The sequence below is a fragment of the Stegodyphus dumicola genome, chromosome X2 (genome assembly GCF_044657685.1).
Source record: "Stegodyphus dumicola isolate Sdum_Otavi_A_Nest chromosome X2, ASM4465768v1".
Classification (NCBI taxonomy): domain Eukaryota; kingdom Metazoa; phylum Arthropoda; class Arachnida; order Araneae; family Eresidae; genus Stegodyphus; species Stegodyphus dumicola.
The window spans coordinates 191491451-191505736 of NC_140781.1; the positions used below are offsets into that span (position 1 = coordinate 191491451).

The window sequence follows — 14286 nt, forward strand, 5'->3', positions numbered from 1 at the left end:
GTATATGTTACGGATTATGTGGGTGAGACGAATGATCTCAGTCATTAACAGTCCTTGCATAGTCTTCAGATGCACGTCAAAAGTAAATATTTGAAAAACTCTCCCAATTTCTCTCGCGCGTCCTTGCATCACTCTGATACTTGTCCCACATAATGAGCACGTATCTTAAAAATTTTAAATCAGCTGAAAACGCATATTAGACAGTCTTAGCTACAGTCATATACAAGAAACCATATTTCCAAATGTTAACGGACGTATTTATTTATTTAACGACGGACGTGAAAGACTTTGGCTCACAAATGAAGTTAGTACTTTTGCGAAATAAATATTTGAATTTGCCTAGAAGTCAATAATTTCGCGAAATCCCATCTTATAATATTGGAAAATAAACTATAAAAGTGACACCTAAATTTCTAAGCAGCATTCGTATTATTCAACCTCCTTCATTTGGTGCATAGACCGAATTCAGTCGGGAAAACGCTGCGCTCGAAAGGAAAAGTCTACGAACTCTGCTTGATGCAGCGTCGTTTTCTTTTATTTATTTTTTTAACAGTGTTATATTTCATTTAACGTTACCTTGTTTGGGGTGAAATAAAATATTTTTAAATATAAATTGTTATACATAAACTTTCGTTCAAAATGAAATAAAAAACATTAAAATATTTAATAATATCGGTATCAAATAAGCAGCGGACTTCCCATTTCAAGCACTGCGTGTTGCCCAGCAGGTTATCCGTGCCAGCAGAAAAGTAAAAAGACCTTGAATAATAAGATTACTGCTAAGAAATTCACAGTCGATTTTTTACGCTTATTACCGAATAGCGCGCACAAGACGTTTGCAAATACATTCGCTTTAAAATCCTCTAATAATTATGCAGTTTCAAAGCAAAATCGGTGAACCCAAACAGAGCCGTAGTCAGCGCCCGGAGACAACTAATGATTTCGCGTCCTCTCCCATTTGTTAAGAATGAAAAACGTTTCATTCTAAAATTTCGTGGCACTAGTTTGGCGCCTCTTACATATTGCGGCCGGGGACAGGTCCCCCTTGCTCCCCTCTTAGATACACCATTGAACTCAAGTTCCTGCGCTCCTCTTGTCAGTACTTAATAAATTTGCACAGAACAGAATTTAGAACTGAGAACTAAGAATTAAGAACATGCGGCTAGTTTTGCATTTGGACGGACAGATCACACAAAAGGGAATTTCTTCCCCTATTAACTTTTTTAAATTGAAAATAAAAGCATAAAAACAGTGAAAATGCACTATTTAATGAGATTTATCGTGTTTGTTAATAATTAAATAATTAGTATTAAAAATTTAATAAAACGTAAAGATATAAATTAAAATTTAACAAGCGATTAATTTTATTACTAAAAGTAAAATTTTTGAGATCAAATTTCTACCGAAAATTTGTTCAGTTATATAAAAGAAGTGCCCGAGCCTTCTTATTTGGAGCTCCGGTGCCGCTCCGACTAGAATTACGATTTATTCCCAAAACTAAGAGGTACCGGCGCAATTTAAATTTTAATGAGATTGTTTAATGAGATTTATTGTTTTAGTTTATACAATTTGCATCTCAATAATCTTATCATCTTAACATGAATTCTATATGTGCCTGAAATGATCCCAATGAAACAGGCTAATTATTCGCAGCATCAGACCTTAAATTGCGCCGGTACCTCTTATTTTGGGAATAAATCATAATTCTAGTCGGAGTGGCACCGGAGCTCCAAATAAGAAGGCTCGGGCACTTCTTTTATATATAACTGAACAAATTTTCGGTAGAAATTTGATCTCAAAAATTTTACTTTTAGTAATAAAATTAATCGCTTGTTAAATTTTAATTTATATCTTTACGTTTTATTAAATTTTTAATATTAATTATTTAATTATTAATGATTTGATTAAGCACATTATTTATTTATTTCTTCTTTCCCGACGGTCTTCCATACGGCTCCGGCACTTCTAATTTTAGAAATTAAGCCTTGCGCAGCATACTACTCAAAAGCTTCTTTAGTTATATTCTGATGAGAATGGCTAGTTATAATTTAGAAGTCAAATTTATTTTATCTTAATTTATTTTATCTTAATTAATTTAATGGCTAGTTAGTTTAAGAAATTTGCGCTAGAATGGAAAACAAGACCTAAAAATTGTTTTATTCAAAAAATAAATTAACTTTTTTTTTTCCTTTATAAAATTTCATGAAAACAAAGGACTGCCACATGAAACAAAATATTCAACCGCCGTAAAATAATTTTAAACAGAAATTAAAATCTAATGTAATGTTTAGTAAAACAACGGAAAAATAACCTGCAACGAAAATAAGGCAAAGTTAACTAATAAAAGTTATATATATCTCAAAAGCATAAATCTGTGTATTAAAAACTTAAGCCAGCACATATATTCGTGCAATTACAACTAGTGAAAACTAACGTGGATGTAACCTTGGCCTTAAAATGCTGGTTGATCCGTTTTGACAGTAAGCATGCTATCTAGATTGTAAAAACAAATACGCTGGGCATTTTAGCATGGCAAAATTTATTATTCTTAACTTATATCTAAAGTATTTATACAATTTCATATAGAGTTGACAAAATGATTTTTCTTATTTGAGGGCGAAATATTCAACCTGGTTTGAGTTATTTATTTTTGACAGAAAGTTAGAATATTTTAGTTATACTTAATGCCAAACCAAATAGCATTTCGATTATGCATTCAATAAGACAAATTTAGAAGAATGGATTGCAACAATTAATTCATATTAAACAGAGCATTTTTCTTACGGGAAGGACACAAATATTACTGCCTTGTATACTGGAAGTTAATTTACATCTCATGTTATTTTGCACATCGCTGTTTCAATATAAGAATTCTTAATGAATCAAACTACTGCGCTGGTGGAAATATCATTTATAAAGAATGAGATGGGCAATGCAAAACTTTTTCAGAACAATTTAGTTTATGCAAATGTTGACTACGACTGAAAATTTTAAATAAATTAAAAATAAATACTTAAAACGATTTAATGAAGATCTAAAAATATTTAACACATTCTATAGTAAATAATATTTCCCTTAGCTTGTAACTTTAAGTGTTATGCGTACATTTTAGATAAAACGTCATATCAACAACAAGAAATCCACAAAATTACTTATAACAGAAAAATTCCTCGGTACCAACAATTTTTCACTACTTATAAAAGCCAAAAATATCTCATTACTTTAGTGAAAATCTAAAAAATTACACAGAATTTAAAACGTTTTTTAGCAGTGTTTTAAATACGAGAAAATTAAAAGAATTTCATGCTGCGTTATTAGCAATTGCAAGTTTATTAAAAGATGGTTTAATAAAAATATTAACTAATCGTAAATAAATGTCTACACATTTCAAAATTCAGTTAATCGAACACCGATCTGCCGTCAGAACACCATCAGAGCCAAATAGGCGTCGACTGAGGGAGGCAAACACCAACACACAAATCAAGTTAACAACAAAATATCAATAGAATTTAATCATTTTTACACTTTCAAGGACACATTATTAAAGAGTAAAGTGCAATCTATTTTACCTTTTTTAATTCCGACGCAGGTGCGCGCGTTGCTCCAGCACATAAACAAAACAATTGCCGCATGTAATCCAACAATGCGGGACGGCTTAGCGGCCATTTCCGGAGCTAGCATCAGTCTCACTGTCCTTTCATGACCGCGCGGTGGCGCTTTTATTTGCGTCACAAAACTTCCCGGCTGGCTAGAGTGCAGCAATCGCTTTGGCGTGGAAAGTTTACCATGCTGAGAAACTTTTCGCTCGAAGTAAGTCTAAATGAGAACTGGCGTTTAGTATGAAAAACAATTATGTAAGTATACAATTACGTATTTCTGATAAATTGTTTTTGTATTTTATATATTTTAATCAAACCAAAGTTTATCGATTACTTGATTATTTTTTTATTCAGAATATAAATACTGAAATATATATATAAAATACGCCTGAAATTGAAAATTTGTTTTGAAATATATTTATTTTCTACAAATGAAATACAGAGCACCTTTTTTTTTTTTTTTTATACTTCTTTGTTTCGCTTCAGTTGTGTCCAAAAGAACCTTCCTGTTTCTTATTAAGCATCATTTTTTCAGACATTGGACAAAATGATGTCTCCATACGCTTTAACTGTTCTGCGTATAATTGCACAATATTTCGACAAAATAATGCGCAATCAAATTCTACATGTTGTAAAATGTTATAAAAATAATGAAATTAAGTTATAAACATTATATTTTTAAATAAAATAAACTTTATTCATTAAACTTCAGATTGTTAACAAAGCTAAAATTAGCAAAGAGCTGGTTGAAAAAAAAGGGGGGAGAAATCTTATATATGTAGGCAATCCCAGAATCATAGAATCAAAAATTCATCAAAAGAAATGAGGAAATGTACCTTCATTTTTACCTCTCTAAGCATTTTTAGCATGATTCCAACAGATTTCTTTGGGCTGCTTTCGGAGTAATTTTATCCAAAAGTCCATTATTATATTATTGCAGCTTTGCTCTAGTATCGCGCTTTTTAAATCGACGATCAATTTCCTCCCATAGATTTTCTGTTTAGACTTAGATTTCGACGCTGGGTGGTATACATAATTGCTTCGATACCTTGCGCACTAATTGTTTTTTAACAATCTTTGCTGTGTGATTTAAGGGTACTTTTCCGTTTCGCCGGCGCAAATCTCGCCAAGCAGACTTTATTGGAGACAACATACAGTATACACATAAAAAATGTTAACAAATTTTAGTTCTAAAAAAATGTAACAAATGTTAGTTCTAAGAAATTTTTATTTTGAAGGCATAAACATTTTAATATCGTTGAAAACTTTGTAAAAAGCTAATAAATAAAAGCTATAAATTTGTAAGAGACATTAATTTAAGAATTTACTCTGCTATCATGGTTCAACATCCTGATTCGCCGGTTCATATCCCGTAACCCCAAGTGATCTCATGTCACGTAAACTACGCTACAAAAATCTAATTCTCTCAGTAATTATCTACATTAATTTCAAGTTAAATCTTAATTTGGAATGAAAGAATTATTTCAATTCATACGAATAGCTTACTCAGAAATTATGTAAAACCATAGTGCTTTACTTCGCTAATGCATTTTCATTAGAACTGATGAATTTAACACTTAACTTTGTCTTTTCTATATTTTCGCCTTCGGATGAGCGCTGTGATTGCATCCTAATTGACTTAATTACCGCGAATGGCCATAGAGCATAAAATTGAACTATCTGATAAAAATTCTATGTAATTGTATGCCAGTATTGAAAGAAACAATCAATCTGATAAGAAATGGCTGCGATTTGTTTTGAAAATGATGCGTAAAAGGTTACAAGCGAGGATATTCCGTTTGGCACCAGTTGTACCATTATTGGCAACTTTATCGCCTGCGCCGGCCAAACGGAAAAGTACCGATTTAAGTTATTGTCCTCGCGAAAGAACGACGAGGTTTGATGTCTTAGCACTGCTATACATATGTGCTCTCAAAATGTTCAATCACCTGTGGGGTTACCTATTTTGCCTTTGATAAACTTCAGATTTCCTTCCCTCGGTGTTAATATAACCCTTCCTTATTACACAAATCAACACAAATTTTATCAGCATACGTTCATTTGATCTTGTCTAAATCACGATTCTCTGATCCAAACCATGAGGGTTGAATTTTACTTCTTCGCAAAAAGGATAGAGTCCCAGAACGTCCCAGGCTTATTCACATTTCCTTTGCAACTTTAAGTCGTTTCTTTCCGTTTACTTGGCTCATAGAAAGGCTTTTTGCATGAAACACACCAGGGTCGGATTAAGATCTTTAGAGGTTCTAAGTAGTTTGAAGATTTTGGTGCCATCACATATATTTTCGCAAGTTTTTTGTTCCATTTCTTCTCTTTCACTCTTAAGTGACTGAAGTACATTCCATGGTAAAACTCGCAATGAGAAATTTTTGTGGGATCCCCTTTTTTTGATGCTCTAAGCACGTGCTTATTTTGTTTGGTTAATCCAACTCTGAAATGCACTCTTTACAGCCAGCTGTCTTAATATCAGTGTAGTAACATCCCGTGTTGCTTGAAATAATGCTAGTCTACTTTAGTGAGTAGAAAGTTTTGGTGCATTTAGTTTTGAGTTTTACTATAATTTTTCCAGAATTTCTCTTTTGTGTGAGGGCTTAACTAGAAGGGCCTCAGAGAACGGCCTTTATTTGTAAAAGATTTCACCTGTACTGGACAACTTTAATAATGTACTGGGCAACATGCATTTAACTTATTGCAGCAAATTTAAAATTTTACTAATTGGACTTGCTTGACGGAAGCTATATAAAAGATTATTATTATTATTATTATTATTATTATTTTTTTTTTTACAAATTTCTCCCATCCTCAGTATTAAAACTGCTTTCATAAAATTCTCTACGTTATTGTGAGAAATTTTGCTTCTAACAAATGCCTGTCTAGAATCAATATTTGAGAAAACAAAGCCTATTGCCACTTTTTCAAGTATATATTGTTTATAAGATCCGGAGCTACTGAAAGAAACCAGCAACATATCATAGAAGTGGATGGATTGGATTATTTAATTATGACAAAGCACACGAAGGCTATCTGCCTAAAGGGACGGAGGACTTTCTAAGAGAAACTGGCTAGTATACTCGTTACACATAGGGAAAACCACGTGAACGCCCATGCAGCCAGACCGTTCGCGGGATTCGAACCTCGGACTGAACTATCAGTGTTCAGCGTCTTTACCGCTCGGCCGCTGGTGAGCCTATCATAGAAGTGTAAAACAGCATTCTGCGTACGTTTTTACAGTATATTCAACAGTGTAACGGTTTAACTAACTAATTATTGCTAATTACATAAGTGCAATTCTAAGATTTATACTTAAACGGTAATTTGTCAAATACGAGTAGCCTATAATCCGCACAAATTGTTACTACTCTTAACCAAATTTTGCATATGTATATTATTGTAATAGACCTACTGTTTGACGGATAATTCCAGGTATTTATAATGTCATAATTCTATAATCTTATTGTGATCAACTATGTAATTGTATGTTAACCTATGTAAAGATTTTGCCCTTATTTGACACTGCACTTTTTATTCCTGGAAACAAATTAATACTGGACCCGGCATTTCGGCTTAGAGTATTCCTCGGGCGCACTTTGGTCGGCTGGACTGCTACCCGGATGAATAGGGTGCTGGGTTTGGGCGTCTGGTGCGAGTCTCACGTATGGCCTCTTCTGGCCTTGCTCTGGATATTGGAGGACGTGGCGCTAAACCAATTAACCATAACGGTAAAGGGATGGTGTCCACGTCCCACGTTCCTAATCCTAATCCTAATTATTGCTAATAGAAAAATAGACTTATTATTATACTTGTATTTAAAAGTACATAAAGAGATTAGAATCGAATGCGTTTGTTTAAATGTCTTTAAATTTTGCTGTACGCAGTTTGTTGCAGAACAGTACTCGACCAAATTTAAAACATTTCATTTTGATGAAAGTTTTACATATTTTTAAAGAAGAAATGAATATCATTATTGTGAGATTCCTAATTGAATTAAAGGACTTTCATTTCAAATTATAATCTTGCTATTTCTACTTTATTTTTTAAATTAAACAAGTTATAAAAATGTAATAAATATAACAATGTAAAAAATAAAGAAATCAAAAATAAGAGTTGAAAGAGATAAATGGTGTGTGTGTGTATTTAATTATGGCAAAGCACACTAGGGCTATCTGCCTAAGGGTAGAGATGCCTTCGTGGAGGACTTTCTAAGGAAAACTGGCTCGTATACACGTTACACATGGGGAAAACCACGAAAACACCCATGCAGCCAGCCCGTTCGCGGGATTCGAACCTCGGACCGAACTACCAGTGTTCAGCGACTTTACCGCTCGGCCGCTGGTGGGCAAAAGAGATAAATGAATTTTAATATGATATATCATTTAAGCATAATAAATAAATTAAAAACACCTTTAAGTGTAAAATACGTCTCTTTGACTTTTTGTTTTGGGGAACGGGAAGGGTCTCTCGAGGTTTGAAGAAAGCTTTTTAAATTTGTTAAAACTATAAATTATCTGTTCTTCGCTGACGAAACTTGCGTATATTCTTAAATAAAAACTCAGCAACTGTACTTCATAGCCAACAACGATAGCAACAATTACTATGTCCTAATTTTTGTTTCACTGTATGTCAAAAATTACGCTTTCCTAGAGAACTGCCAAAATGAACTTGCATTTTAACTGTCAAATAATAAATGTCACATGAAAATACTATCAATTAATCATAGCATTAAATATCAGCGGAAATGTTTGAATGTAAGCCTTCGTAGAGAAAAGAATTACAGGATGAGAAATATCACGGAAAAATAATTGCCTTGTTTATCCAAAGGAAACGTTACATATCTTCCACCGGAAGGAACACGAAGAGAGTAACACATTTGGATGCACCTTTTGATTATGTAATTAAAAGGATAGTTTGTGTTCAAATGTTATATGTGAAAGAAATTACTGGGTAATTACTTATGAAACAAGTTGGTGTATTTAATTATGGCAAAGCACACGAGGGCTATCTGCCTAAAGGGAGGGATGCCTTTCGTGGAGGACTTTCTAAGGGAAACTGGCTCGTATACACGTTACACATGGGGAAAACCACGAAAACGCCCATGCAGCCAGCCCGTTCGCGGGATTCGAACCTCAGACCGAACTACCAGTGTTCAGCGTCTTTACCGCTCGGCCGCTGGTGGGCACTTATGAAACAAGCGAGTGGTATTTGTATTTTTCTGCAAGTCTTAAAACCAATTGTTGCGAGTAGTCGCATTAGAATTAATTTTCCTTTAACATGAATTCAAATCAAAATCGTAAAAACAACCTTGTATTTAGCGTAAGTATATAGAAACACTCAATCGATTTTGAGGGCAGCTAAAGGTCCAATTGAATTCAAATGCTTTGCATAATTAATTAACCAATCAGCTTTAGCTGTAATACGCCTTTTTTTTTTAATTCCAAGGCGAAGTATAATCATACACCGCAGAACTCGTACAAAATGGTTAAATGTTTTATTTAATAAGTGCTTAATAAATCAGTGAAAGTAAATTATATTTTGCAGGAAACCTCTGAAATTTCTTTGTTATATTGTTTTTTAAAAATTAATCCCCTTAATGAGCTCTGGTGCAGATAATTTCAATTTTGGAGTCTTTCTGTGGCATGAAACAATAAAAATGTTCAAAAATGTTTCAAGGATAGTTCAGGGAAAAGAGCTCAAAAAAATTAAGGCTTATGAATTTAATATGGAATGCGAGCTTCCCTAACTTTTAAATGCATACCACAGAGTGTTTTCATGCTGGCAGTAAAGCTGTTAACCACAGTTTTATGAATTAAGTTCCACTCCTCCAGCAATGCGGTTTTCAAGGGATTTAGGAAGATGATTAATTAGTTTTTAATTAATCCTCTAATCTAATTAATCCATTAATTATTTTTTAATATCAAAATATAGATTCATTACAAAACTACGATGATGTACAACTGTGAGACACGAAGCTTGCGGGCTACATGAGAGCCATCAGTTAATTTTCTGTGGCCCGCATATATTAGAGTGGGAAAATTGTATTATAAACCGAGCGTTTCCGAATATTTGTATGTTTTTATATAATTGAGTATCATATAATAGAAATAATAATTATTATTTTAACATAAAATTATTTTCATTACTTTTAAAAATATGACAAAGAAACTGATTTTGGTAAAATCCTTCTTCGTATGAGCGCCAACACTATTTATTTTAACTTGCATTATATTTTATAACCTTAAGATTAAAGAACATGAATTTCCTGAAAAAGATTTTAGAAAATTTCAAGATTTACTAAAAAGTATTCTAGAATCATAAGCGCTTTTTTTTTTTTTTTTTTTTTTTTTTTTTTTTAATGCAGGAGACAGGAGCAATGCTGCCGCCGGGACTCGAACCCGGACCTCTCGAATACGCGCCGAGTGTACTAGCGTCACACAACAGAGGCATGCTAAAAGGAAGGGAGAGAAAATAACCTTGTGGTATATGCATGAAGGTGTAGGGTGCAGGTGGGTTAACTTCTGTCTGGACACAGGAGTAGCAGGAAACTACACAGAAGAAGGGTTCAAACCCTTTAGTAACTCTTTGAAATTTACACTGAGTCAACTCGACGCTAACAAACTTCGCCTCTACTTGGGCGGTAACTGAAAAGCAGGTAATTGAAAATCAAAAGTTGAAATGTTTAACAAATGCTAAACTAACCTACAGTGCTCAGCGGGATACCGAACTTCAACCCCCTTCTAAGCTAGTGGCAGTAAGACAATGCAATTAAGCTACTTGAAGCAGTAATAAGGCAAACGTACCTACGGCAGAGACGGCAGCTACAGCCCAACTCTCTAACTTCCCTTCTAAAAACTGGTTCACCAGCGGCCGAGCGGTAACGTCGCTGAACACTGGTAGCTCGGTTCGAACCCCGCAAACGGGCTGGCTGCATGGGGGTTTTCGTGGTTTTCCCCGTGTGTAACGTGTATACGAGCCAGTTTACCTTAGAAAGTCCTCCACGAAGGCATCTCTCCCTTAAGGCAGATAGCCCTCGAGTGCTTTGCCGTAATCTAATAAAACCAAAAATAAAAACCCTTCTAAAAACTCGGTATTTAAACTTTTCCTCCTCAAGGTAGAATTTGTATTCTTCCACGCGCGCTACCAAATTTAACTATTCTGGCACTGACAATTAGGGGAATGAAGGCTTATAGGAAAGTCTGAAGTAAAATTTAAATTATTAGTTAAAATAATAATAAATCCCTACAAAGGAATTTCAAATTTCTTTGGGTTATCTTATCTTTGGTCTGGGCGTTATTACATTTGCAAAACTCTTTTTATACATTATTCGAAATTAGTACTACAAGAATCTTGAAATACACTCTAATACATAAAACTGACGCATCCAGGAAGAATAATCCGATTGTAATGAAACTTATGATGCAGCGAAATGTAATGAAACTTATGATGTGTAATGAACTTATAATCTTACGAAACTTATTATATGAAACTTGTGTAACTGTAATGAAACTAATGATCCTGAACTTTCTGAAGGTATGTTAATGAGCGAAGCTCGATTACAAAAACAAAATTTCCCTTAAATTTAATTGCGGCTACCCACCTTGACAACACTAACGTTCCTCTGACAAGTTCGTTCTCGTTCTGTAGCATATTTTAAGAGGGCTTTGGCACTGAACTAAAAAGCCTAAATGAAGAATTCGAAAACTCTTTCTTTATTAAGATTCGGAGCAATGCGGTGACTAAGGCAGGAATGGGTGAGCAAGAATAGATTTTAGCATCGAGAGCGCAACCGTCTACCTAAGGAGACAACAGTACACTAAAAGAAAGACAGTGATTTTCATAGGTACTTTCGCAGCATCCAATTCATTTGATCAACAGGTCCAACTCTTTGGACGCATACAGAAATGTGCATCCACCATAGACTGGCGAATTAGAGATAGAAACTTAGCTGTTACTGCCCATTTTGCCACCCAACACTCATCGGTGCAGAATGTCAACTTCGACTGCAATGGCAAAGAGCTTTGAAGACCTGGAATAGAACTAACTGGAGACGAATTGTCTTAAAAGAGGAGTCCTGTTATAACTTGAGTACCAACAACCATCGCAGACGTAAGAATTGTAAGAATTGGAGGCTCCCTTCAACCCACCTGGACACAAGTGTCCCCATAGCTCAAAAGAAAGGGCCCCGTCTCTCCACAAACGAGGGCAGCCAGCAATCCATCGCAGACGTATCTGAATTCGTAAAGAACGGCTTTAGATGGCATTGTACCTTTTCTGTCTATGAAAGTCTACGACCCTTTGCGTTGCCGTTCCTTTCGCACCACCTCAGATTTGCTTATCAACAGATAATGCACGGTCGCCCATGGCATGCATTTTTAATGATTGTGTTCGTGCTTGCCAAATATTTCTATAGCCAGCTAAGTGGCCAGATCTCTCTCGTACAGAGCAAACTTGAAGGATGATGGGACGGCGCCTCCGACCATCCTAGAAATGTTGGCGAACTAAACCGACTATTGAGATAATTTGGCAGAAAATCTCGCAGCACCCGCGAACAATATAGTCAGTGCCACATCGGGCAAGAGCTTGCATCGAGGCCAAAGGTTTACCAATGTCTAATGGAGTTATCACATCTAACGATGTGTGAAACGAGGAGAAATATTTTTCGAGAAATGAGCTTCTCTTACTGTTGGAGGGTGCCGCTCAAAAAGCATAGTGATTGGTAGCGCTGATTGCGGTACCTGGGTTCGAATCCCGTAGAAGGCATGAATATTTAAAATCGTATAGTGTCCATGCGGCAAGAAGGCCCTCAAAACACGCGGCGAGCCGAAATCCTCTCAAGAGTTTTGGTGGTGGAGGAAGATAGATGTGAAAGTTTTGGGTCCACCTCCCAGGGTTTTCTCTATCTGGATTCCAAATTCTTAACAGTTAGATAGGTGCAGCAATATCTCAGTCACCTATGGTACTACTGATATCCTAGCCTAGGTTCTACTTGTAGCACTGGAGGGTTACTAGCCAAAACGTGTTTAGCTGGAACTGATGTCCCGGCTAGCTACGCGGGCATTTTGCAATTGAAATCCAAATATTTCGTTTAAAGTTGTGTCCCTCGTATCTTTTCCCCCAAGAACTGGTCAACCAACAAAGAATCCCCAAAATGAAAAATTCGTGGAAATAATTCTGTCAACGTGCTGTTAATTGTCGTGATATGGGCATTACTGACTTGCTCACTTTGTATACCTTTTTCTCTTAAATAAACCATCCAGATTTTCTGAAATTTTGGTAATTTCTTTTTCTGTGTAAAAAAAGGGGGGTGGAAGGCACAGTTTTCTGTGGGGGAAGGGAGACAAAAAAATAAAAGGCTATCGACATCTGCGCTGTACAATCCACGCATCATTCTGAGTACAGCGAACATCTATGGTGCAGCTTGATTACGGTCTTTAATATCCGTCAACCCTGCACACGGTATGCATCAAAATGCAACTTCAACACCAGAAAATGGAAACTTCTTTTATCATTTTTTATAGTTTTCTTCTCTATTTTGTTTTTGATAATAGTGGAAAAGTAAGTAATAAGAATTTTTTAATTCGGAGAGACGCCATTAAAAACAAGGTTTAGTTTCTTTCTCCTTCATCTATCATTATTTCTCTTATGTTTCATATGTCCTACTGTTTTCCTCCCTTCTCTCATTTTTCTCTTGAGAGATAACATCACTGCAATTTTAAGAAAACTCTTCGGAGAAACGAGAACATTCCCCATTGCCACGGAAGTAAATAATAGGGAGGCAAACATAATTCTAATTAATTTTGTACGATCTAATCTTCTTTGCTAACATATACTGCAACTAGACCTACTTGAAATTTCGTTTAAAGACTTATCGCTCAAACTAGAAGATGAATACAGCAGAAAGAGGGTGTGAAAGACCCTTTTATTGAACACAATTGTTTACAGACGCCACGGACTGGTCAACAATTGTTTACAGATTGAACACAATTGTTTACAGACGCCACGGACTGGTGGCTGGTGACAGTGTTTACACTGTCACCAGCCACTTGGAATGAGGAAATTAAAGAAAATGGAAAAAATTAAAATCAAAGGTAAATTAATATTTCAAGACTATACAATTTAATTTAACGTAGCAGGTTGACTCAGAAACCTACATCGATGTGATATTAATTTCTGCGGCAAGAATGCGAAGCCGAGATTCAATATTCAAACAGCTGGTAGAAATAGCAACGCGCGCACTCAAAAGCGAAAACACATTCTGACTGACCTTTACCTAACTTCAGTTTAAATACACTCTCGTTCATTCTAACTCATTTATATCCTGGCGAGGAAACGCGAGGGAAATAAGAAAAGACAGATAAGGCTAACACATTAAAGTAACTAGTAGTAAAAATAATAGAAACACTACAATTTATTTCATAATAAATTCAGAATCGTTGTTGTAATCTAAAATATATTTAAAAATAATTAATTAAATGGCTGTTGATCAAACGAAGTAGAGAGGTTGTAAAGACGTTAGGAAAAGATATTTATATTCCAATAATCTCGTCAAATTTATTGCAAACTTCGCGAAAAAAATGGACATTTCTATATCTCCCGTTCTACTGGGCTCAGTCAATCGGCTCAGTAATACAGGAGATATAGAACTGCCCCCCCTTTTTTTTCTTTTTCACGCAGT

The 14286-nt window shown here is 35.1% G+C and overlaps 1 protein-coding gene across 2 annotated transcripts in view; it reads right to left on the minus strand.

Annotated features, from left to right (window-relative positions):
• The window catches only part of Meltrin (disintegrin and metalloproteinase domain-containing protein meltrin), a 244768-nt gene extending 241015 nt beyond the window's left edge, over positions 1–3753 (minus strand). Inside the window, exon 1 of one of the 2 annotated variants that reach the window (XR_004758145.2) lies at positions 3570–3753. Coding sequence is in view for 1 of the 2 variants with exons in the window: in XM_085809347.1 (XP_085665473.1) it covers positions 3570–3681 (112 nt within the window). In the remaining variant the exon portion in view is untranslated. The remainder of the gene's footprint in view (positions 1–3569) is intronic. The other variant, XM_085809347.1, reaches the window with a different exon arrangement.
• Positions 3754–14286: the final 10533 nt, after the last annotated feature.